Source organism: Oncorhynchus nerka, linkage group LG7, assembly GCF_034236695.1.
Source record: "Oncorhynchus nerka isolate Pitt River linkage group LG7, Oner_Uvic_2.0, whole genome shotgun sequence".
NCBI classification, from domain to species: Eukaryota; Metazoa; Chordata; class Actinopteri; order Salmoniformes; family Salmonidae; genus Oncorhynchus; species Oncorhynchus nerka.
The window spans coordinates 83,326,490-83,353,413 of NC_088402.1; the positions used below are offsets into that span (position 1 = coordinate 83,326,490).

Consider the following 26,924-nt stretch of genomic DNA (forward strand, 5'->3'; position numbering starts at 1 on the left):
GCCAACATTGTCAAAGTTGATCTTGACATTCTTCCACCTGACCTCAGTGAAGTTCTGTTCAATGAGGGCCAGGCACTGTGTCTTGTTGTTGACCTCTCTGGCCTCAAAGTTCTCCTCTGCTGTCTGGTTGAAACAGTAGTAATACTTGCCCGCAAACAAGTTGACTCCCATGATACTGAAAATCAGCCAAAAGATGAGGCAAACCAGCAACACATTCATAATGGAGGGGATGGCTCCCACCAGGGCGTTGACTACAACCTAGACAGGGGAGACAGGAGGACAGGACAGTGTGAGAGATTCAAAACATACTCCATGATGATACCTATCAACCCCCCTCAGAGCAGCTGCATACTGTCATGGCATCATAAAGGAGAAAGTGGCAGCAAAAACGAATTTGACATGTACTATGTTCCATTATCGAGTCATATTACAAATGGTGTTTTAACGTTATTATGATACATAATGTTGTATAAAGTATAGTACTATAGTACTGTTTAGAATTAGAATATAATTTTTAGTATGTTTGTGTATACTGTAGTACAGTACAGTATAGTACATCATTATTATAGTACAAGTATAATATAGTATAGTAACATATAGTATAACAGTGAAAGAGTATTATCAGTTCTGTTATAATTAGAATGAATTGTATTTGATCTGATTGAGAACACGACTAGGACTATCCAAGGGGTCTGCGCATACATACATACATACAGACAGACAGACAGACAGACAGACAGACAGACAGGCAGACAGACAGACAGACAGACAGACAGACAGACAGACAGACAGACAGACAGACAGACAGACAGACAACAGACAGACAGACAGACACCCCACTTTCCTTTTGAGATCATAGAACTGTCTTAAACTAATTGAACCACAACTGTTTTGCCATGCCAGTATGCATCCTCATCTTCTCCCAAACATTCATCACCCTCCCTCCCTCCCCTTGTCCCTTTTCCGAAAACACCTCCCACCCAGACGCACCCAGACGTGATGCAATGGAAAGCAGTTTTATCCATAGGATGCATCCTAAATGACACCCCATTCTCTATAATGTATAGTGCATTACTTTGACCAGAGCCCTATAGACCCTGGTAGAGCCCTGTGGGCCCTGGTAAAAAGCAGTGCACTTTCTGCTAGAAAGTAGTTCACTTTATAGGGAATAGGGTGCCATTTGTTTGAGACGCAACCCATAGACTGCTTCCCACATCCATAACACCCACGGCTAGCCCCCTTAACAGCTTCTATCTCCGGACCGACCGGCCCTTCCATACACTGATGTGCATTAAGCTCAGTGTCGTGGTGCATAGTGGGGTTGAACGCTAGCTCACTGTGGGGTTGGACGCTAGACCAGCAGCTGTCAGGCACGGCTGAGCTGAGCATGCATGTCGTCTGTTTTTAGCTGACAGACTTGGTTTGTGGAGCCATATTCCCTCCTTGTATACAGACAGGCAGATAGAGTGCAGACTGAGCTTCAGGAGCAGTGTTCTCTCAGCAATGTGCAGGACCCTGCATTGATTACTTAAAGATACCGTCAGGGGGAGCTGTTCAATGGTCATTTTAATTCTTGATATTTACCCATTGGTTCTTGGAAAAATATGACTTGCACAACTGGCTGTCTTTATCATAACCTAAAATGTAGGTACACTCTTCTCTTACAGTTAAACATGTTAGTGATGACATCATCGGTACTCTCCTCTCTACAGTATGTGTATTATTGGAAGCGTTAAGTACAGGCCTTTGACTGTTCCTCTTGAATGATTATGGAATATGGAGTTACTGGCTGCTATGGCACTGGGGTTGGATAAACACCATATACACAAAGGGAACCTTCCGGTTGTTGGGTGACAATTTCTTTCTGTGTGAGTAACCCAAAAACAAATATATTGCTGAATTGAACTGATTTAGAATACAAATAAGGCACATAGGCTATTCATTGTGCTTGGACCTCTAATAATACATGTAAGAATCTGTCATGAAAAATGCAGAAGCTGTAAAGAGAAAGCTACCTTTTGAGAGGAATGATCACAATGCGTAGAGTTAGCAGTATACCGCATCATGACAGTAATATCACACCTCCCACCTCTCACATACAGATGTAGGATCTTAATTCAAACTCTTTTTTTGTTGCTGAGAATTGTTCTGCACGGCAGGAAATGCAAACTTGTAGTGAAGGTTTAAAAAGGCATCTAAAGATAGTAATTTCCAAATTAAAATGTTAGACTTGATATGTCTTAATGAAAAATGTATCAATCCTTACAAAAATTATTATATTAATTATAATCCACATTTCTTGTTACTGCAGGATTATTTTCCTTCTGTAGCAAACGGGCTTGAATTAAGTTCCTACATCTGTAGGAGAACACATCACTGCACACATGCTGAGAGAATGAACTACTTGCTGAGGCGGTAGAATTGGACTTGTTTCAAAGATTCAAAGTGTTCAAGGTAATATTAGCCATGCATTATATAATCAAATGGTTCATGCCTTATCAAAAATATAAAACCTTATCAAAACAATGAGGGAAAATGGCTTTCAAAAGCTCATAATGTGCATCGGCAATTTGAGTACATGCGTGTTGTTACATGGCATTGTGGTGCAATTTCAAGAACCGTTCAAATCGATAAACAAACCGATAGAGAAATGTTTTGGATAGAGAGATAACTGGCCAAAAGGTTTCTTGTCTATATATTATACTGTATATCTATCAGACAAGTGGATTTGACACTTGGGTATCTTTGGACACAACATTTAAGAACAGTCAAGAATGGATTGTGTAGAGTTAGAACTCAGACATCTGTTCTAAGAACTCAGACCTCTGTTCTAAGGTTCTAAGAACTCAGACATCTGTTCTAAGAACTCAGACCTCTGTTCTAAGAACTCAGACATCTGTTCTAAGAACTCAGACATCTGTTCTAAGAACTCAGACCTCTGTTCTAAGGTTCTAAGAACTCAGCCATCTGTTCTAAGAACTCAGACCTCTGTTCTAAGAACTCAGACATCTGTTCTAAGAACTCAGACATCTGTTCTAAGAACTCAGACATCTGTTCTAAGAACTCAGACCTCTGTTCTAAGGTTCTAAGAACTCAGCCATCTGTTCTAAGAACTCAGACATCTGTTATATGGTTCTGAGGTCTCTGTGTGATTGGTCTGTAATTCAGGATCTGTTTCCTGCTAATGTGTCTGCTGCAAGTCTGACATGATGCAGCTAGAAGGTATTTTTTAAATACATTTTAAGTTAATAATACAACAAATATTTTGTGACTAAACATTAAAACGCAACCAAAGACTAGAGTGCAAGCTCATTAGAAAATCTGTAGTAAGACAAATGTGAGGATGACTTGGCGACTGTGTCATTCTTGTACATTGCATTGCTCAAAAGTAACAATGAGGCTACAAAGCAGCATAGTAACAGATAAAGCATTTAACAAGTGACTATAGGCATTCAGGTAGGTAGGAACAGCCCATTGCATCATTGCATGTTAAGCATAGCAATATATTCAAATGAAAGCTGTGTTATGCTGCTCTCTCAGAGCTGTTGACTTGCATTGGCCTCCTCCAATCACAACCTTCCATGACCACAGCCAGGAAGATCAAGTCAGCAAGAGTTCTCAACATTCTAACTCTCCAGAATCTCTTTCATTATTATGGTTGTCAGTGTCATCTCTCCATTCTCGTAATTCCCTATCCATTTATTTACCACTTTGATTTGTCAATCTTCCTTTTAGGTAAAGAAAAAAAAATAGGCAAATCAATTGATGAACATACAGTAGACAATATTGTATTGAATTGGTGAGTAAGTACAGACAGGATCTAATTACATTGTGTTTGCTTTTTCACTGCTACAAGTATTAGCCTACTGGGCCACCGTCACCTCCTACCACACTCCCATTGATTGAGATCATTAATAGGGGTAACGCAATGTTTGACTACAACGTTCCTTTAAGAATGTACCGTGATTTTTTTCGCCAAAATATTATATTGGAATTTTGACCAGTCTAGCCGCCATAGAAACAGAATCCTTCTAATTCTACGCTAGTCTCATCTCTGAGCAAAGTGGACAAACCAGACTGCCATGTCAACGTTTGGTGATGTGGACTCATTCATAAGTATAGTAGTAAACAACCATAAAGCCTATCTAGGGCCAAAAGGTTTTGTGATGTCATCAGCTCGTATTTGCAACGTCATTGTCATATTTTAGCAAGTGGATATTTGTATGGATGGGCACTTCAGTATGAATGGAAATGTCAGTCAAATTGATGATTAGCTAGCTAACCTCTCCTGTAGCGTATTAACAGTGGTGCATGGCACACGTCTAGTCTACCACACCTGGTCTGTCATTTTTGGGACATTATGAAGAGGAAGAGGAGACATGCTCTGCGACTGTCTAGGGGTTAAGAAAGACTAGTGTTGTCCTAATTGGTTAATATAATATCGGCCCTGCTGCCCACCCAACCCAACTCACTCCTCTATTAAAAGAAAATATAAGATTTAAGATATAATATAAGAGAGCGCTCCAGTGTGCTAAACAATGTTGCCTCCCAGATTCACTTCCTGTGGGAATGGAAGGCAACAGGAAGCAGGAAGTAGGAAATAAAAGCTAGATTGAAGATGACAAAGGTTAAGACAATGGGATTCAAATATTCCATAACTCTTTGCAACTATTGTCCCAAATCTGTGATGAAGTTGTCTTAACCTGTATATTTTCGACCTAGCAGGAGTGGAAGGCAATAGGAAGCAGGAAGTAGGAAGTTCTATAAAACCTGCAGTATGGTTGCTATGCAACGTGTCGTGTTATGACATGGCGACAGTAATGCCTTGTGAGATGGCAGCCTATCAGCATATTTCCTAAGCTTCTGACTTAGGGTTAAGAAGAAGACAAACAAGCTAAGATACTGAATCTGGTCCGCATGAGGACGTGGTACCGAAGTGGGGACCACAATCAGCAGAAATGCTCAAGAGCGCCACCATAGAGGTTGATAAACCTCAAACTTTCATTAAAATTGACATACAATATACTGAATTAAAGCTACACTCGTTGTGAATCTATCCACCAAGTCAGATTTGTAAAATGCTTTTCGGGGGAAAGCATGAGAAGCTATTATCTGATACCATGCACCCTCAAAATACTGCACCGTCACCTAAAACGACAGATTTTGCGTTAGCCGTCGCAAACGAAAACGCTGAAATAAAATATAAAACATTCATTACCTTTGACGAGCTTCTTTCTTGGCACTCCTAGATGTCCCATAAACATCATTTAGGGTCTTTTTTCGATTAAATCGGTCCATATATAGCCTAGATATCGAGCTACGAATACGTTGCGAGTAAAGAAAAAAATGAGCATTTCATAACGTAACGTAATTTTTTTAAATTAAAAAAGTCGACGATAAACTTTCACAAAACACTTCGAAATACTTTTGTAATGCAACTTTAGGTATTAGTACACGTTAATAAGCGATAAAATTCCTCAGGAGGCGATGTGAAATGTTTAGCTTGTCCGTGGAGAAAAAGATGTCTTGAAATGGTCGAACCAAAATCTGGGCAGGGACAGTAGGAAAGGAGTTCCCTTGTTTCGGTTAGACCAAGAATCAATTGCGAAACAAATGACGTGACTCTAGACAACCTGTGGAAGCTGTAGCCAATGAAAACTCGGCTCTATTTAATTCGGTTCGTTTTGAACAATTGCCTGTAGTCGCGGAAGGATATATTTTTCCATTTTCAGTGAACAGATTTTCATGCACTTTTCGATGAAACGCACGTTCTGTAAATGCCACAGGCGTGATTTAAACAGTTTTGGAAACGTCTGAGTGTTTTCTATCCACACATACTAATCATATGCATATGCTATATTCCTGGCATGAATAGCAGGGCGCTGAAATGTTGCGTGATTTTTAACAAAAAGCTGCGAAAATTCGCAACATCCTTAAAAGGATATTATTAAGAAGAAGACAAACAAGCTAAGATACTGAATCTGGTCCGCATTTACTTAAGACGTATCTGGCCCGCGGGCTGGCAGTTTCAGGTGTCTGGTCTACGTTGAACTAACTGACATGACTTAACCGATCTCTGCGATTCAGCCCTTAAAGATCTCAGTCATTTAACACAAACTGATGATCGCAAAGACACAGGCAGAAGCTTAGCAAATATTCCACACCCACAACAATGTGAGTGTGGAGTGTATGTGTGGTTCCTTTCTCAGTCCCAGACAAGCAGGACACAAAGAGGAGCAGACAGACAGACCTGCTGCAGGCCCAGCAGATCTACTGGGTCAGGATGGAGTTGAGCAGTGGAAGGGTAGGAGAGGCAGGGTGGGGTGGAGGTTGGTGGTGGAGGACTAAACTGAGGTGGAGAGGGTAGTAAGTTCAAACCAGTCTAAGGATGGGGAGATGGAAAAGGACTACATGTGATAAAGAGATAGAGGAGGATGACAACAACCAGGTGGGGTGCAGGTAGTGGTAGGGGAATTGAGAATCAAAGCAGCAGAGATTGAGAATCAGGCCAAATGAACAGCGAATTGTTTATTCAAATGCTTTATGAAATGGTATGTAGTTTGGCTTGGTTTACATGGAGCTTTAACTAATAATAATTTCACCTTATCTCTCGAGCCAATCATTAACCCCCCACCCAAAGAAAATGTGTTTTTATGTGATGAGGAACTTTGTTTCTATGTGATGAGGAACTTTGTTTTTATGTGATGAGGAACTTTGTTTCTATGTGATGAGGAACTTTGTTTTTATGTGATGAGGAACTTTGTTTTTATGTGATGAGGCTGCTTTGTTTTTATGTGATGAGGCTGCTTTGTTTTTATGTGATGAGGAACTTTGTTTTTATGTGATGAGGCTGCTTTGTTTTTATGTGATGAGGCTGCTTTGTTTTTATGTGATGAGGCTGCTTTGTTTTTATGTGATGAGGAACTTTGTTTTTATGTGATGAGGAACTTTGTTTTTATGTGATGAGGCTGCTTTGTTTTTATGTGATGAGGCTGCTTTGTTTTTATGTGATGAGGAACTTTGTTTTTATGTGATGAGGAACTTTGTTTTTATGTGATGAGGCAGCTTTGTTTTTATGTGATGAGGCTGCTTTGTTTTTATGTGATGAGGCTGCTTTGTTTTTATGTGATGAGGCTGCTTTGTTTTTATGTGATGAGGCTGCTTTGTTTTTATGTGATGAGGAACTTTGTTTTTTGTGATGAGGCAGCTTTGTTTTTATGTGATGAGGCTGCTTTGTGACATATTCCTCTAGTTCCACTCTCTATTTTATTTTTATTCCTGTAGATAGTGGAAATTCAGAAAATATCAATTAGTATTTAGATGTATTTTTTAAAGATTGAATCAAAACCAGGGAAATAGTTTCTAATGGTATTACTGTATCACTTTGTAGCATTAATATGCAACATTACTTCACACTCCCAGCTGCATCACAACGTGTATATATAAATAGTATGTGAAGTATGGTAAAATATTTGTGTGCATGGAAAGGTGACTTCTTGTCTTGGCTAGTTTCCTAAAGTTTATATTTTAAAAAATTCCCCAATAAATTCATTTTGGAATGTTTTTGTCATAAAAAAAATTGTTTGGTTACTTTTTAAAATAATATTTCACTTTCTAGCATGCTTTAATACTGTTGAATGGGCATGCGTAAGGATTAGCTACTTAGCTTTGGATCTTACCCTCATCCCTTCAAAACGTGACAAGGCTCTGAGGGGTCTCAAGGCCCTTAGTGTCCTTAGTGATTTAATAGGACCTAGATCCGAGTAGCCCAGTGCATTAGCTACCAGACTGATTATAGACACCTACACACAAACAGAGAAGCAAAAGAGGTTCCAAACTGTTAGAAGGAGTGAGAAATTTCTCTAAAGGTAGAAGAGACTCAGACGAGAGCCCTTGGAGCAATAGGACTGGCATTGGGTGGAGAGAGTTGCTTGACATACACACATAAATCTATATGCATGTATATACATGTATAATATTGCATTTATATATGTATACACATTGAGAGAGAAGGTCAATGTTTAGTATAGGTTTAATGTGCGTAGTGTTTTAGTAGCAGTAAAAGGTAGACTGTGGGAGGAGGGATTTGTTTCTGTTATTTTAGGGCAGACGGGAGAAATGTGACAAACTCCTTTGTACCTGCAAAGAAACTTGTGGTTGAGAGAGAGCAAGAGAAAAAGAGAGGAGAGAGAGAGAGAGGCATAAGACAAAGGGAGAAATAGGCAGAAAAGTGTTGCCACAGCACACGACTGATTCAATCCAAATACAGACAGACCGGCGAAGGGGACCAGGGAGCAGGAGGAGGAGGAGGAGCAGGAGGAGGAGGGAAGGAGAGAGGTTACAACCTGTAAACGTTCATATTAAATACCCAACAGACTTGTAGAACCTTACCCTGGCCCCTCTAACATTGTCTCTCCATGTCTGTCACTCTTGGCTGAGGCATAATTTCCCATATAATCTAAGACAGACAAACTAATGGAACGCAAGAGAAAGAATACAGGTAAATATGTACATGTAGGTCATTTTGTTTTGACAACAATCATCTTATCATTATCACGCAGCATTAGAATAAAATAGGAGAGTCACATACAGTCATATACAGATAACCACACACTGACAGTAGTAAAGGGTTGAGAAAGGGGGGGGGGTTAGAGGGAGATCGGACTCAGTAGTTATTTGGCACTGGATGGTACTGGAAGGACCACTGGAGAGACACTGAGTACAGTAGAAATACACACAGGAACAGTTAACAGCACACAGCCTCAAAGAAACAGTGCTTCTCCCCCACTCTCACACACAATGGCCCGATCCCAAATCAACCCCTAAACTATGCCCTATGCACTTGTGAAGAACTGAGAGGACTTGACAGGGGTAAGTGATACTGTTTAATGCTCCGTCTTGCTCCCCACTCTCACGCACAGTACAGCAGCTGCCGGCAACTAGGCACTACCGTCTACATAGCGGGCGGAGGGTAACCTAGTGGCTAAGAGCGTTGGGCCAGTAACTCAAAAGGTTTCAATCCCTGAGCTGACGAGGTGAAACATCTGTCGATGTGCCTTTGAGCAAGGCACTTAACCTGAATTTCTCCTGTAAGTCGCTCTGGATAAGAGCTTCTGCTAAATGACTCACATGTACATCCTAACAATGTTACCTACTCATTGGACCATAGCTCTCGGATAGTCCCTGTTTTATCCATGGAAATGGAATAGGAACCCTGCAACTGAGTTTAAGCATCAGTTTAAGAGGCTAGGGGCATGTGGTAAGGGGGGCTATTACAGAGTGGGAAAGTATTGGCGACTTCAATCAAGCAAGCAGCAAGGATTTAAAATGTTCTTTAACCTTTTACTGCAGTGGGCTAAATCAGCGTCACACAGAGTGTTTCTTGGTAGTCTTAAACAAATCAACTTTGAAACAAAAGTATACACCTCACACACATGGCTATGGGCTTAAAAAAATGTAAAACACCTGTACCATGTCAGATATAGTGTAGAAATGTATTACATTTTCAGTTTGTGTTCCAATAGTACACTTTATATACATCACAGAAGACTGAATTATAACAAAACTGTTTGACATAGAATCACCAGATGTTCTGTAAAAAAATGTTTTTATAAGTTTAGTAATTATGAAAATCTGAAAACTATTAACAACATTTCACCCATGAGGCCACTAGGGGGCGATATGGCCATTTGACTATCTATACAAGATCCCACAGTTCTCAGTGCATGTCACAGCAATGCCAAACGGCGAAAAGGCACTTAAAGCCTCTCAGACCATGAGAAACAAGATTATCTGGTCGGATGAAACCAAGATTGAACTCTTGGCCTGAATGCCAAGCGTCACATCTGTAGGAAACACGGTGAAGCATGGTGGTGGCAGCATCATGCTGTGGGGATGTTTTTCAGTGGCAGGGACTGGGAGACTAGTCAGGATCAAGGGAAAGATGAACAGGGCAAAGTACAGAGAGATCCTTGATGAAAGCCTGCTCCATAGCGTTCAGGACCTCAGACTGGGGTGAAGGTTCACCTTCCAACTGTCACATGGAATTACGCTGGAGACACGAAGCAGGTACGGGGAGTCAAACATTTAACATAGAACGGACATGGAACAAGTAATACAGCGTCAGCAAACGAGTAATACAGACAAAAAACAATTAATGCAGCAGCAGGGAACAGAGCTGGGTAACTGACAAATATAGGGGAGGAAATAAACAGGTGATGAATGAGTCCAGGCGAGTCCAATATTGTCGATGCGCGTGACGAGGGAAGGCAGGTGTGCATGATAGATGGCAGGACTGCGTGATGCAGGGCGGCCTGGCGCCCTCAAGCGCCAGGGGAGGGAAGAGCAGAAGCCGACGTGACACCCACAGGACAATGACCCTAAGCACACAGCCAAGACAACGCAGAAGTGTCTCTGAATGTCCTTGAGAGGCCCAGCCAAAGCCTGGACTTGAACCCGATCTAATATTTCTGGAGAGACTATCTGTGCAGCGACGCTCCCCATCCAACCTGACAGAGCTTGAGGGGATCGGCAGAGAAGAATGGGAGAAACTCCACAAATACAGGTGTGTGAAAATTGAAGTGTCGTATGAGCTATTGTGTGTAGATTGATGAGGGGGGGACACAATTTAATCCATTTTAGAATAAGGCCATAACGTAACAAAATGTGAGAAAAGTCAAGGGGTCTGAATAGTTTCCGAAGGCACTGTACACTACTTGCCAGCATCCCAAATGGCACCCTATAGGGTCCATTTGGGATGCAAAGCTACACTACAGGCCCTTCTAGCTGATGTAAGCTAAAACACACAACCAGAGAGAGAGAGAGAGAGAGAGAGAGAGAGAGAGAGAGAGAGAGAGAGAGAGAGAGAGATAGGGGCCTATACAGTAGTCTCAGGCACAATTGGGGGTGAAGAACCATGAGTCTGTCAAGCAGGGCCTACAGTGACGAGAGGAGAGAAAGGCTAGATGTGGCAATGGGTTTTCAATTAATTCAGGAAGTAAACTGAAATTCAAATGCCAATTTTCCTCATTAATAATTTCAGTTTACTTCCTGAACTGAAATAGAATTGACCCCAACCCTGATGTCACTAAATGGCACTACATTATCTCATTGACTCAACATTACAGATGAAGTCCATCTAATAGTTCTTCGACCTGGGAACACTAAAAGGTTGTCCCTATCTCTCTCCCTGCCATTGTTCAGGTGGTGAGACTGGGAGAGTGAGAGCACCAGATCCAAAGGGAAGACAGTATAACACACTAAAAACACGTGAAAGCACATCCAACCAGCCAACAAGACCATACTGGTCAAACTCACTCAAAGAACACAACATCAAAAGCTGACCAGACCATAGTCACAGATAGAGGAGGGATTCTAACAAAGGCTAAATCTTTATTTTGATTGAAGGCCATTAGCGGTACTACAGTCTATGATAATGTACGTATATACTTTTTGCAATGGAAAACTAGTCATTCCAAACGATTTGGTCATAGCTAAGGACAGCGGTGAAGCTATCAGCGTGTTAGTGATGACTGGACTCGTGACTAATGAGTCATCTCTGGGTTATTATACCGGTCAAGGGCTCCTGACCCTCCGGGACTCTGTATGAACTGCATATTACACAGAGGATTCTTTCACATTCTAGCTGGCTCAGTTCTTTTAGTTGAAGATGTCCCATTCGTTAATAATCAGTTTAGCTTAATAATAACTGTCTGTTCCCGGCAGGTTGTTTCATCAGAGCGATGATGAATTGATTGATGGAATTTATTAATCAGCCAGTAGGTATATAAAAAAACAATGAAGTCAATTTAAAGCAGATGTAAAATAAGCAGATGTAAAATAAGCAGATGTCAAATAAAATAAAGATTTAGCCTTTATTTTACTGTCACAGTATTTGGGGTATTTGTCACCTTCAGCCTCAGCCTGACCCCTTGGAGTGCCCCACCCCCTTATAGGTCAAGGATTTGGCCTGTTGTGTGGGTGTGGCAGCCCTCAGCGAATCAGCGTCGAGCAAGGCAAGGCCAATCACACCTCTGGGCTGTGATCCAATGAGGAACAGTGGAACAGAAACAGAAAGAAAAGCAGAAAGACAACGGAAACTAAAGTCAAACAGAACAAAAAAAACAATAAAGAAAATATCTAAATGTCTGTAAACTAAAAGTATGGATGGATGGATCCACACGCATTCCACTCTTACATAACGACTCCCTCCCGACACTTGACTGGCTACTAAAGATGTGGGATCTTAATTTGATCACCCTGTTGATGCAGGAAATGTCAAACTTGTAGTGTATTTGAGGTTTAAAAAGGTTACTGAAGTTTATAATTTCCAGTATGAAATTTCAGATTTTATTTTCCCGTATGAAAAATGAATCAACCCCTAAAAAAACACCCATCAATTATAATTTGCATAATAATTCTGATTTCCTGTTGCTGCATGATTATTTTTCTGCTATAGCAAACAGGCTCAAATTAAAACCCTACATCTGTAGTTTTACTAGAAAGATTAGTTTTTATTTAGATTTTACCTTACCATCACTATGGTTGCCTAATCCAGTTTTCTGTCCTGCATTGTATTCATATCTCCATTATTAAGAGAGTGTTATACTGTAACTAAATGTTTTCTCAACAATGTAAAGCACATGATTTGATCAAATCTATTCTTCAACTTTTGGACCAAATAGAAAGCATGGGTACAGTAAGTTATTCTGTCTTCTCATAGTAGTTCTCCTGTATCACATTTGCTATCCACATTTCTACAATAAAAATCAAGAAGAGAGGCCAATGAAAAGATAATTCAACAGAAAGATATCAAAATAGAAGACACACACACACACACACACACACACACACACACACACACACACACACACACACACACATTCCGAGTAATGCATGCTGGTCTAAAGCAGACAGACAGACAGACAGACAGACAGACAGACAGACAGACAGACAGACAGACAGACAGACAGACAGACAGACAGACAGACAGACAGACAGACAGACAGACAGACAGACAGACTACCACGGACGACCCAGACTCAGTGAGGCACAGCAGCATTATAAGAGGGACTGACTGCTTGTCTGCCACTCTGGAGGACCAAACTTACCACTGGCTGCCAGGCCAGCCTGGCCCCACCATCATTACATCATCATCTCAGCACAAGGTCAAAGGTCACTCACAACATTTCTGGAGTAAGAGGAGGCGTAAGACTTTAAGAAGGATGGGGAGTGGGGAGTATGTCACACTTTGTTGTCACACATTGACAGCTTGGGAGGGAATTGTCGGTTCCCATACCGTACGACCATCCCGAGTGCATCTTGGGAAATGTATGTCCCTGTGCGGCACGACTAGCATCAATGGCTCTAGGGCATGGGGTACATTGTCTATCAACCCGTAAAGGGGACACTAACTATGTGGGATACTTTAAATATACAGTATACAGTACATATAGGACTTAGATTAGACTAATTCTGACTATGTCTGATCAATCAATACAGCCTATTGAACAGTCAAACATACTGGGACTGTAAAGACCAAAACACAACATGATGACAAGCTCTTTAAAGCTGCAGGTGGCCGCCATTTTCTGTTCATTTCGAGTCTACATATTGTATGGCCAACGTTCATCGACACCCAGCAGGTGATCGCTAACACATCGCGGCCACCCTCTGCTTTTGGCAGTTGGTCTTTGCGGTGTGCCTGGGCTATAACTGTAAAAAGGGGGCAACAGTGTTTGATTTCAGTGATTGAGAAATGGATGGGTCAGCTATATGTAACCAATTACATATAGAATCATAGAATTACATATAGAATCATAGAATTACATATAGAATCATAGAATTACATATAGAATTACATATAGAATCATAGAATTACATATAGAATTACATATAGAATCATAGAATTACATATAGAATCATAGAAGTACATATAGAATCATAGAATTACATATAGAATCATAGAAGTACATATAGAATTACATATAGAATCATAGAAGTACATATAGAATCATAGAATTACATATAGGATCATAGAAGTACATATAGAATTACATATAGAATCATAGAAGTACATATAGAATCATAGAATTACATATAGGTTGTCCTGGTTCCCCCATCATGGTGTCAATGACTTGAATAGATAGTCACGTTCTTAATCTTTCCAATGACAAGGTCAGTAATAACCAAAGCCATATCTGACCATCGAAGTAGGAGGTATTCCATCCATCACAGATACAGTGCAGTCAGGGGATTGGATCATATCTATGCAACATTACAATACTCCATGCCCCTACTGACGTGTCAACTTTGAAGGCTGAAGGAATTTCTCAACCAGTTTAAAAAAAAAGAAAAATGTATTACTGTCAAAGCAACCAACCCCAATGAATTATCATTCCCATCATTTATCATTTCAATGATCCTGAATTCATTTAGAATGTATTAATCGATTTAGAATTAAAGAATGGAATTAAAGAAACTCCACTGTTCCACTCCACTCTGTCACAAAAGGGACAGAGAACGACAAACAGTAGATTACACTGTAGACAGGTTAGAGACAGGTTGGAGACAGGTCGGAGAGAGGCCGGAGACAGGTCGGAGACAGGTTAGAGACAGGTCAGAGACAGGTCGGAGACAGGTTAGAGACAGGTCAGAGACAGGTCGAAGACGGGTTGGAGACAGGCCGGAGACAATAGAAGCACATACCCCTTTGTTGCCGAGCATGGCTTGAATATGTCGATCAATAATCTTGGTTATTGATTGGCCGATTCTAATTTGTGCTGCTGCCTTGCTGTCAGCATTCACATTCCAATCTCAATGTAATCAAATTTGAATTGTTGTTATGTCGTAAAACAATATCATTGTTTTCTATTTGCACATGATGGGTAACAGAGGCACAATTCCTGACTTTGTTGCAAATGAAGGCACATAATATCCAAACTCACAAACAGAAAATTGCTGTTCATATTCAAGCATCTCAGATTGACAAGAAGCCAAGTAAACACAGAGAGAGAGATAAAGAGAGAGAAAGAGAGAGAGAGAGAGAGAGAGAGAGAGAGAGAGAGAGAGAGAGAGAGAGAGAGAGAGAGAGAGAGAGAGAGAGAGAGAGAGAGAGAGAGAGAAAGAGAGAGAGAGAGAGAGAGAGAGAGAGAGAGAGAGAGAAAGAGAGAGAGAGAGAGAGAGAGAGAGAGAGAGAAAGAGAGAGAGAGAGAGAGAGAGAGAGAGAGAGAGAGAGAGAGAAAGAGAGAGAGAGAGAGAGAAAGAGAGAGAAAGAGAGAGAGAGAGAGAGAGAGAGAGAGAGAGAGAGAGAGAGAGAGAGAGAGAGAGAGAGAGAGAGAGAGAGAGAGAGAGAGAGAGAGAGAGAGAGAGAGAGAGAGAGAGAGAGAGAGAGAGAGAGAGAGAGAGAGAGAGAGAGAGAGAGAGAGAGAGAAAGAGAGAGAGAGAGAGAGAGAGAGAGAGAGAGAGAGAGAGAGAGAGAGAGAGAAAGAGAGAGAAAGAGAGAGAGAGAGAGAGAGAGAGAGAGAGAGAGAGAGAGAGAGAGAAAGAGAGAGAGAGAGAGAGAGAGCGAGAGAGAGAGCAAAAGAGAGAGCAAAAGAGAGAGAAAGAGAGAAAAAGAGAGAGAGACATTGCTTCATGGAGATGCAAGAGGTGAGAGACATAGGTCCCCTTCAAATGGATGGACTACAATATAGTTCTAGTATACATTTCAATGTTCTCTTGAGATATGGATATTGTAGGATTGATGTATCCTACACTTTCTGTTAATGTGAATATCATATGCCCTCTCACCCATTGCATAACATGCATAATAACATTGCATAATACTGTTCATATCGTATTCTATCTATCCTCTCCTCCCAACCCTACCACACTCTGTCAGTCTATAGCCTATGTTAGGGATCACTGTACAGAATACCTCTAGAAACAATAACGTGACACTGTGTGACTGAAAGCCCACCTTATGCCCTATAGTGTGTTATATGGACTATACAGGGCCTGTTTTACATCAACATGTGTGTTTTTATCACCTTATCTCTACATGGCAGGCAGTGTTTAGGTGCTTTATACAGACTGTACACAGTACAATATGTTGCTTCAACAGGGTGTGGTTGAAGGGCCAAATAAATATAATTGATTGAATAAGGAAAAATACCCATCTAGGAATTCTATTTCTATGGTCCTAGCTTCCTATCCTGGCTTCCAAAAATGGCTACCAAATCTACCGTAAAGAGTCAGGAAACGCTACTTACATCGACGATGAAGAAGTCAAGCCAGCACCAGGCGTTGGTGAAGTACTTGTGGAATCCGTAAGCGACCCACTTGAGCAGCATCTCCAGGATGAAGATGTAGGTGAACACACTGTCGGCGTATTCCAAGATGGTCCTGATAGTCTTCCTCTGCTGAATGTACACATCCTCAAAAGCCTGGTGTGGGGAAGCACACACATGGTTAGCTCTAGCTGGGAGGGGGGAATAACATGCTCAGTGAATAATTATTTGATTTTATTTGACAAATCTAAAATACATAGCCTAGAGTTGCCTCGGCCATGTAAGTACAACAACGAATACATCAACAAACGTTGAGGGTAAGAAACACAATAAAGTCAACAGACGATTTACATTAAAAGTATTGGAAATGTATACAACAACGGTACTGTTGCTAAATCATTACTGAAAACGAACATTGTTAATTAAAAACATGGAGCATTGATTGCACTATTCCCTCCCTGCTCATTTGACTTCAAGTCTGAGGACAACAGAAATAGATTCCCCTATCTTATCAGGTAAATGGTACAGTCTATTAGATCCCCTCTCTGGTGAATGGTACAGTTGATTAATCACAGAGAGTCAAGCTCAAGTGTCTCAAATGGCACCATATTCCGTAAGAAGTGCACTACTTTTGACCAAAAAGGCAATAGACTGCCTTTGATGCTCCTGCCTGGCCCCTCCCCCCACCCTCCTTAGTACAGTGACAGGCTGTGATGCTCCTGCCTGGCCCCTCCCCCCACCCTCCTTAGTACAGTGACAGGCTGTGATGCTCCTATATGGCCCCTCCCCCCACCCTCCTTAGTACAGTGACAGGCTGTGATGCTCCTGCCTGGCCCCTCCCCCATCCTCCTTAGTACAGTGACAGGCTGTGATGCTCCTGCCTGGCCCCTCCCCCCCACCCTCCTTAGTACAGTGACAGGCTGTGATGCTCCTGCCTTGCCCCTCCTCCAACCCTCTTTAGTCCAGTGACTGGCTATGATGCTCCTGCCTGGCCCCTCCCCCACCCTCCTTAGTACAGTGTCTGGCTGTGATGCTCCTGCCTGGCCCCTCCCCCAACCCTTTTAGTCCAGTGAATGGCTGAGATGCTCCTGCCTGGCCCCTTCCCCCACCCTCCTTAGTACAGTGTCTGGCTGTGATGCTACTAACTGGCCCCTCCCCCAACCTTCCTTAGTACAGTGTTTGGCTGTGATGCTCCTGCCTGGCCCCTCCCCCAACCCTCTTTAGTACAGTGACAGGCTGTGAAGCTCCTATATGGCCCCTCCCCCAACCCTCTTTAGTACAGTGACTGGCTGTGATGCTCCTGCCTGGCCCCTCCCCCAACCCTCTTTAGTACAGTGTACTGGCTGTGATGCTCCTGCCTGGCCCCTCCCCCACCCTCTTTAGTCCAGTGACTGGCTGTGATGCTCCTGCCTGGCCCCTCCCCCAACCCTCCTTAGTACAGTGACTGGCTGTGATGCTCCTGCCTGGCCCATCCCCCAACCCTCTTTAGTCCAGTGACTGGCTGTGATGCTCCTGCCTGGCCCCTCCCCCAACCCTCCTTAGTACAGTGACTGGCTGTGATGCTCCTGCCTGGCCCCTCCCCCACCCTCCTTAGTACAGTGACTAGCTGTGATGCTCCTGCCTGGCCCCTCCCCCAACCCTCCTTAGTATAGTGACTGGCTGTGATGCTCCTATCTGGCCCCTCCCCCAACCCTCTTTAGTACAGTGACAGGCTGTGATGCTCCTATCTGGCCCCTCCCCCAACCCTCTTTAGTACAGTGACAGGCTGTGATGCTCCTATATGGACCCTCCCCCAACCCTCTTTAGTACAGTGACAGGCTGTGATGCTCCTATATGGCCCCTCCCCCAGCCCTCTTTAATAGTGACTGGCTGTGATGCTCCTGCCTTGCCCCTCCCCCAACCCTCCTTAGTACAGTGACTGGCTGTGATGCTCCTGCCTGGCCCCTCCCCCCGCCCTCTTCAGAGACTGGGCCTGGTGACTGTACCACTCCATGTCTTATTCTAGGTAGAGAGAGACAGCCCTTAAAAAGACAACCTTCTCCACTCACACACTGGTCGTAGCTGTGTGTGTGTGTGTGTGTGTGTGTGTGTGTGTGTGTGTGTGTGTGTGTGTGTGTGTGTGTGTGTGTGTGTGTGTGTGTGTGTGTGCGTGCGTGCGTGCGTGCGTGCGTGCGTGCGTGCGTGCGTGCGTGCGTGTGTGTGTTAACATTCCACACTGTGACTTACCAGGGCCCCACTACTGAGTAGGATCATAAAGATAATGACGGTTTCGAACCAGTTATGCTCCACAATAAGATAGCATGTCTTTCTCAGGAACCACCAATATTTTCCCCACCCGTGAGTGATGGGCACATCGCAGCAAGGATACTTGATAATACACTCTGTATAGAAGGGGACAGGCACACATAATACGATACCTCAGTCATTTGCTTGTGATTTAAATACCTTGTAGGGATTACAAATTGGGCAACTGGCATGCAAGGAAATGTGGGGGAGGGCAGTAGAGGGCGGGAGCGTCAGGCCGTGGTGGTTCAGGGCGGGGCAGGGAAGGGAGAGGCAGGGAGGGACAGGGTGCAAGTCCTACCAGGTGTCCAACAGTTTTCTGGGTCTAAGTACACTTCTTCAGCCTCCACCACCACCGCCTCCACCTCCACATCAGGCTTGATGTCTATGGTGCTGCCCTCTGATGAGCTGGTGTCATCCAGCTACACACACAGATATAGACAGACGCAGAGAGAGACAGAGACACACAGATTCAGATAGACACAGAGAGCGAAGGAGAGACAGAGAGACACACATATACAGACAGACACAGAGAGAGAGAGGGAGAGACGGAGAGACAGAGAGACACACATATACAGACAGAGGGAGAGACAGAGAGACACACAGATTCAGACAGACACAGAGAGAGAGGGAGAGACAGAGAGACACACATATACAGACAGACAGAGAGAGAGGGAGAGACAGAGAGACACACATATACAGACAGACACAGAGAGAGAGGGAGAGACGGAGAGACAGAGAGACACACATATACAGACAGAGAGAGAGAGGGAGAGACAGAGGTCTTGGCAGATTTCTTTAGATTTTCCCATGATGTCAACCAAAGAGGCGCTGAGTTTGAAGGTAGGCCTTGAAATACATCCACAGGTACACCTCCAATTGACTCAAATTATGTCAATTAGCCCATCAGAAGCTTCTAAAGCCATGACATCATTTTCTGGAATTTTCCAAGCTGTTTAAAGGCAAAGTCAGCTTAGTGTAAGTAAACTTCTGACCCACTGGAATTGTAATACAGTGAATTATGCGTCTGTAAACAATTGTTGGAAAAATGACTTGTGTCATGCACAAAGTAGATGTCCTAACCGACTTGCCAAAACTATAGTTTGTTAACAAGAAATTTGTGGAGTGGTTGAAAAACTAGTTTTAATGACTCCAACCTAAGTGTATGTAAACTTCCCAATTCAACTGTATATGAGTGTGTATACTATTGAGTAATGGAATTACATCAGAGCTTTGGACATGAAACTATTGTTACATTGGTGACCATACCCATACTTTACAGCCAGGAGGCCACAACAACAATAACAACCATGGAGTAAAGCATTACCACAACATTACTACACCATTACCACAACATGACCACAACATTGCAATAACATTACCACAACAGTACCACAACATTACTGCAACATTACTAAAACATAACCACAAAACTACCAAACAAAATGAAACATTACTACAACATAACTACAACATTTGTCTACTACAACATTATCCCCAGACCACATTACTGCAACATTATTACAACATTACCACAACATAACTACAGATTAACCACAGCATTACTTACCCCGTGTAAAAATACAACATCATTCCAAAACATTATTACAACATAACCCTAACATTAACTCCTGCAACATTATCAAAACATCCCTACACCATAACCCCAACATTACCTCCAGCAACATTAGTGCAACATTACTACACCATAACCCCAACATTAACTCCTGCAACATTACCAAAACATCCCTACACCATAACCCTAACATTAACTCCTGCAACATTACCAAACATCACTACACCATAACCCCAACATTAACTCCTGCAACATTACCAAAACATCACTACACCATAACCCCAACATTACCTCCTACAACATTACCGCAACATTACTACAACATAACTCAGCATTACATCCTGTGACATTACCACAACATTACTAGAACATAACCACACCGTTACCTCTCACAACATTACCACATCATTGCTACACCATAACCCTAACATTACCTCCTGAAACATTACCAAAACATGAATATAACATAACCCCGACATTACCTCCAAAATTACCATAACATTACTACAACATAGCCCCGACATTACCTCCTGCAACATTACCAAAATATTACTACAACATAATTAACGAGAGATAAACTGTAAAGTAGTACACTATTCCTTATAGTGCACTACTTTACATCAGAGCCCTGTTGATTTGTCATGTTGTCATGACAACATATACACTACATTATCACTCAAAATGTGGCTAACTAAATCTGTTCACTCACATCTTTGCTGTTCTCGTTCTCCGACTCGCTGCTGAATTCGTCGGTGTTGAGATTTTCGAAGTCAGACTCTCCGACCGCGATAGGAACGCACACGGTCAGGTTAGGGTTGTGGATGAACGACATGTGGTCCTCGTCGATCAAGTACCTCCCGAAGCTGCTTCCCATACCACTAGTCGTGCCGTTACCATTCTTGGTGTAGTCCAGTTCACGGTTGATATCCACACCACTCTGGTTGGCGATACAGTTCAGTTTCTTGTCGTACATGTCGTCTACGGTTTTCTGTTCATCCTCCACCGGCGGCTTCTTGGTCAAGCTGAGCACCAACTCTGCCAGCTTGATCTTGAACCAGGCGATGCCCTTCTTGATGCGGATGACGGAGATCTGAAGGTTGTTCATTTCTCCGTCGTCATCTGTTGCGGCTAAATTGTCTGCGCTGAACGAGGACAGCAGCAAGGCAAGGAAAAGGTTCAACACCTGTAGGGAGGAGAGGAGACACACTGGGTCAGACGTGAGAGTGGATCTGATATGGCCAACAGAGATGTGTGTACAAACGGGACCTGGTATGTGTAGCTTGGGACACGCTCTCTTGTTCGGTGGGGTGCAACGAATATGGCGTTCATAAGACAGCAAACTGCTCTCCCCAGAGACTTACATTTCTTGGGCCAGCGGTTACAGTCACTGCCCTCGCCATGGAGACTGGGGTTTGAGAACCGTCCGTCGGGAAGGCTAACATTCCCCATCCCAACCATACACTCTGGGGACACTTACCACCAAGTTCCCGATGACCATGACCATCATGAAGACGATGAGACACATGCCCTGGCCAGCCACCTCCATACAGTCCCACATGGTCTCGATCCACTCCCCGCACAGCACCCGGAACACCATCAGGAACGAGTGGAAGAAGTCGTGCATGTGCCAGCGGGGCAGCTCACAGTCCAGGGCGATCTTACACACACAGTCCTTGTAGTTCTTGCCGAACAGCTGCATGCCGACCACGGCAAATATGAAGACGATGAGAGCTAAAACGAGGGTCAGGTTTCCCAGGGCGCCCACAGAGTTACCGATAATCTTAATCAGCATGTTGAGTGTGGGCCATGACTTGGCCAGTTTAAACACTCTCAGCTGAGTGGGGAGAGAGGTGGAGGAAGAGAGGGACAAAGAGAAGATGTGAGAATGACAGAAGAAAGGAGAGAGGAAAATACATATTATCAGTAGAGGGTTGAGTGATCAATAGCCCTGTTGCAGCAATGGCTCTTGGGGTATTGGCATGGTAATTGCTATAGAGGTAGAAGTAGCAGTTACACAGAATTCGATCACTCTTTTGTTGCTGACAAGTTTCCTGCACAGCAGGAATTGCAAACTTGTAGTGTATCTTAGTTATTCTTTTTTTAAATGGTGTTTTTTGTTACTTTTACCCGTTTTTCTCCCCAATTTCGTGGTATCCAATTGGTAGTTACAGTCTTGTCTCATTGCTGCAACTCCCGTACGGACTTGGGAGAAGCGAAGGTCGAGAGCGTGTCCTCTGAAACACAACCCAACCAAGCCGCACTGCTTCTTGACACAATGCCCACTTAACCTGGAAGCCAGCCGCACCAATGCTTCGGAGGAAACACTGTCTATCTGGCGACCGTGTCAGCGTGCACTGCACCCAGTCAGCCACAGGAGTTGCTAGTGCGCGATGTGCCTTAGACCACTTTGAAATTTCAGACTTTATTTGCCCTGACCAAAAATGTATCAACCCATACAAAAATATCCATGAATTATAATCCACATTTCCTGTTACTGCAGATTTATTTTCCTGCTGTAGAAAACTGGCTCAAATTAAGACCATACATATGTGTTGAAAAGTAGCTTTACATAGACTAGTAAGGCAGTATATAAGTGATTTTTCACATAGTAAATGTATCACTATAATAGAGACAGTACTGTAGCTGAGCAATAACCATGTAATCATTCAGTAACTGAATCAATGCACACTGTGTATTTAACATCATTTGAATACACAACAAACAGGGGAGGACAGGGCTCAAAAAGTATTTACCAATCGGAATGATCTGAGCACGGACAGCCCCTCCACGTCAGCCAATGCCAGCTCCACTAAGGACAGAGTCACAATGAAGCCATCGAAGCAGTTCCACCCCTCCTGGAAGTAGTAGTAGGGATCCATGGCAACCAACTTGGCAAACATCTCCACAGCAAAGATCCCTGTGAACACCTGGCAGGGACGGATAGAGGTCAGAGGTCAGGTAGAGTAACTGCTACTAGAACCTTTACCTTGTAACAGGGACCAACAGAGGTCAGACGTACTGTAATTATTCAAAAAGGGTGCAGTGAGCACTATTTTACATCGAAATTAAGGTGGACCGCTATCCAGAGGCTGGTACTTTTCAGACCGGGAAATGTGCAAAACTAGCCCCCCACGACAGTGACATTTTGTCTTTCCAAATCTCACAGCTGCTCTGAAGTCAGTAAGGATATTGTGACACCTCTGTGTTCTGCTAATCTGATTCTAATAAATGGCTGAAGGTCAAAGTTCATCTGATTCTAATTAATGATTGAAGGTCATAGTTAATCTGAGTGTAATGAATGACTAAACGTCATAGTTAATCTGAGTGTAATGAATGATTGAAGGTCGTAGTTAATCATGGAGGTGTTCATAGATCAAGGCGTGGCCAGGCACGGGGCTGTATCTGTGCTAGTTGGCTGTACCTGCACCAAAACTCCAGTATTTTTCCTTCATAGCTTGTTCTCCATCTTCTTTTTAAATAGGGACCCAATTTGTTTTCAGCACTTTAATTTCCATGACTGATCAAAACGTGTTTTCTTATGGCTCTCTCTTGCCCCTTTGCAGCAGACATATAGTGTTGTTTTCTTATGGCTCTCTCTTGCCCCTTTGCAGCAGACATATAGTGTTGTTTTCTTATGGCTCTCTCTTGCCCCTTTGCAGCAGACATATAGTGTTGTTTTCTTATGGCTCTCTCTTGCCCCTTTGCAGCAGACATATAGTGTTGTTTTCTTATGGCTCTCTCTTGCCCCTTTGCGGCAGACATATAGTGAGCAATAAGGTTGGAACATCAAATCACAATACATATAGAATCGTGGGAATCGTAATACATATCGTATCGGCATCTAAGTATCATGATAATACAGTATCGTGAGGTCCCTGGCAATTCCCAACCCTATAATACACAGTTTTTTGCTGTTTTTAACTGCTATTTCACACATACACACACTGCTCTAATCAAATCAGATAGAAAGTGACATATTGCATGTTATCTTCGTCAGGCTGTGAAGAGTATATCTGTTTCTCACAATTCAATGAAAGTGATACGTTTTTCGGCTGCTATTATTGATCAAACCGCTGTTATAAATATCATACCCTTACCACAAACAGAGTGACTGTCTTATACTGCTGTGCTATCCATGCTAACAGTATTAGCTATTAGCTTTAGCTAGCATTAGGTAGTAGACCTAAGCAAATAAGCAAGCTATCCATGCTAACATGCTAGTAGAATATGATGAAATGTGCTGCTCAAGAACTAGACACCGTTTCTGTAGAAATGCTAATGGTAAAAAGCCTAGTTTGGGTTTTCAAAGGAAGAGAGCAGTGATTCAGGCCCCATTTTAGAGAAGCTAATCGATCAGGCAGCATACAATATTAATGTAGGCCTCCCACCAGCACAGAGACCGCAGGGAGAGTGAAACAGAGTGCTGTCTGGACACTGCTAGGGGAAAGGGAGAGAGAGGGAGAAAGAGGGGGAGAGAAAGGGAGAGAGGGGGAGAGAGAGAGAGAGACGCCCCTCTACAGACCAGACCAGTCCCATGTAAGAAATGGGGGGTAGAGCATGGAGCTTGCAACGCCAGGGTTGTGGGTTCGACTCCCACATGGGACCAGTGCAAAAAAGTATGAAAATGTATGCTCTCACTACTGTAAGTCACTCTGGATAAGAGTGCCTGCTAAATGACTAAAATGACAAATGTAAGGAGGGAGGGAGGAGAGGAGAGAAGGGAAGAGAAGTCTACAGACAGAGGGGATATATGGAATGAGGGTACAACTACTGGAGAGAGAGATAGAGATTGTCCTGGGATGTTCTAGCTAGCGGTTAGGCCATACACACATGTGGACACCCCTGACAGGTGTATAACATTGAGCACACAGCCATGCCATCTCCATAGACAAACATAAGCAGTAGAATGGCCCATACTGAAGAGCTCGTTGACTTTCAACGTGGCACCGTCATAGGATGTCACCTATCCAGTAAGTCAGTTCGTCAAATTTCTTCCCTGCTAGGGCTGCCCCAGTAAACTGTAAGTGCTGTTATTGTGAAGTGGAAACGTCTAGGAGCAACAACAGCTTAGCCGCGAAGTGGTAGGCCACACAAGCTCACAGAACGGGATCGCCTCGCTCTAAATCACCTATCCTCGGGTATATCACTCACTACCGAGGTCCAAACTGCCTCTCGAAGCAACGTCAGCACAATAACTGTTCGTTAGGAGCTACAGGAAATGGGTTTCCATGGCAAAGAAGCCGCACACAAGCCTAAGATCACCATGTGCATTGCCAAGCGTCGGCTGGAGTGGTGTAAAGCTCGACGCCATTGGACTCTGGAGCAGTGGAAACATGTTCTCTGGAGTGATGAATCACCCTTCACCTTCTGGCAGTCCTACGGACAAATCTGGGTTTGGCGGATGCCAGGAGAACACTACCTGTCCAAATGCATAGGGCCAACTGTAAAGTTTGGTGGAGGAGGAATAATAGTCTGGGGTTGTTTTTCTTAGTTCCAGTGAACGGAAATCTTAACACTACAGCATACAATGATATTCTAGACAATTCTGTTCTTCCAACTTTGCCCTTCCCTGTTTCAGCATGACAAATGCCCTGTGCCCAAAGCAAGGCGCATACTGAAATGGTTTGACCTCAACTCCATCGAACACCTTTGGGATGAATTGGACCGACGACTGCGAGCCAGTTCTAACACCCAACATCTGTGCCCGACCTCACTAATGCTCTTGTGGCTAAATGGAATCAAGTCCCCGCTGCAATGATCCAACATCTAGTGTAAAGCCTTCCCAGAAGAGTGGAGGCTGTTATAGCAGCAATGTTCCTACATCTAGTGTAAAGCCTTCCCAGAAGAGTGGAGGCTGTTATAACAGCAATGTTCCTACATCTAGTGTAAAGCCTTCCCAGAAGAGTGGAGGCTGTTATAACAGCAATGTTCCTACATCTAGTGTAAAGCCTTCCCAGAAGAGTGGAGGCTGTTACAGCAGCATTGATCCAACATCGAGTGTAAAGCCTTACCAGAAGAGTGGAGGCTGTTATAGCAGCAATGTTCCACCATCTAGTGTAAAGCCTTCCCAGAAGAGTGGAGGCTGTTATAGCAGCAATGTTCCTACATCTAGTGTAAAGCCTTCCCAGAAGAGTGGAGGCTGTTATAGCAGCAATGTTCCTACATCTAGTGTAAAGCCTTCCCAGAAGAGTGGAGGCTGTTATAGCAGCAGTGTTCCTACATCTAGTGTACAGCCTTTCCAGAAGAGTGGAGGCTGTTATAGCAGCAATGTTCCACCATCTAGTGTAAAGCCTTCCCAGAGGAGTGGAGGCTGTTATAGCAGCAATGTTCCTACATCTAGTGTAAAGCCTTCCCAGAAGAGTGGAGGCTGTTATAGCAGCAATGTTCCTACATCTAGTGTAAAGCCTTCCCAGAAGAGTGGAGGCTGTTATAGCAGCAATGTTCCAACATCTAGTGTAAAGCCTTCCCAGGAGGGTGGAGGCTGTTATAGCAGCAATGTTCCAACATCTAGTGTAAAGCCTTCCCAGAAGAGTGGAGGCTGTTATAGCAGCAATGTTCCAACATCTAGTGTAAAGCCTTCCCAGAAGAGTGGAGGCTGTTATAGCAGCAATGTTCCTACATCTAGTGGAAAGCCTTCCCAGAAGAGTGGAGGCTGTTATAGCAGCAATGTTCCTACATCTAGTGTAAAGCCTTCCCAGAAGAGTGGAGGCTGTTATAGCAGCAATGTTCCTACATCTAGTGTAAAGCCTTCCCAGAAGAGTGGAGGCTGTTATAGCAGCAATGTTCCTTCATCTAGT

General features: G+C 43.2%; 1 protein-coding gene across 1 annotated transcript in view; it reads right to left on the bottom strand.

Annotated features, from left to right (window-relative positions):
- Positions 1-26,924, bottom strand: part of LOC115118611 (sodium channel protein type 8 subunit alpha-like) — a 192,222-nt gene that overhangs the window by 22,973 nt on the left and 142,325 nt on the right. Inside the window, exons 15-22 of the mRNA XM_065020885.1 lie at positions 22,881-23,054; positions 21,605-21,961; positions 20,820-21,310; positions 18,853-18,959; positions 18,495-18,649; positions 16,251-16,424; positions 7,680-7,802; positions 1-258 (exon numbers count right to left, since the gene is read on the bottom strand). The exon at positions 1-258 is cut by the window's left edge and continues 27 nt beyond it. Of these exons, the coding sequence (XP_064876957.1) occupies positions 1-258; positions 7,680-7,802; positions 16,251-16,424; positions 18,495-18,649; positions 18,853-18,959; positions 20,820-21,310; positions 21,605-21,961; positions 22,881-23,054 (1,839 nt within the window). The remainder of the gene's footprint in view (positions 259-7,679; positions 7,803-16,250; positions 16,425-18,494; positions 18,650-18,852; positions 18,960-20,819; positions 21,311-21,604; positions 21,962-22,880; positions 23,055-26,924) is intronic.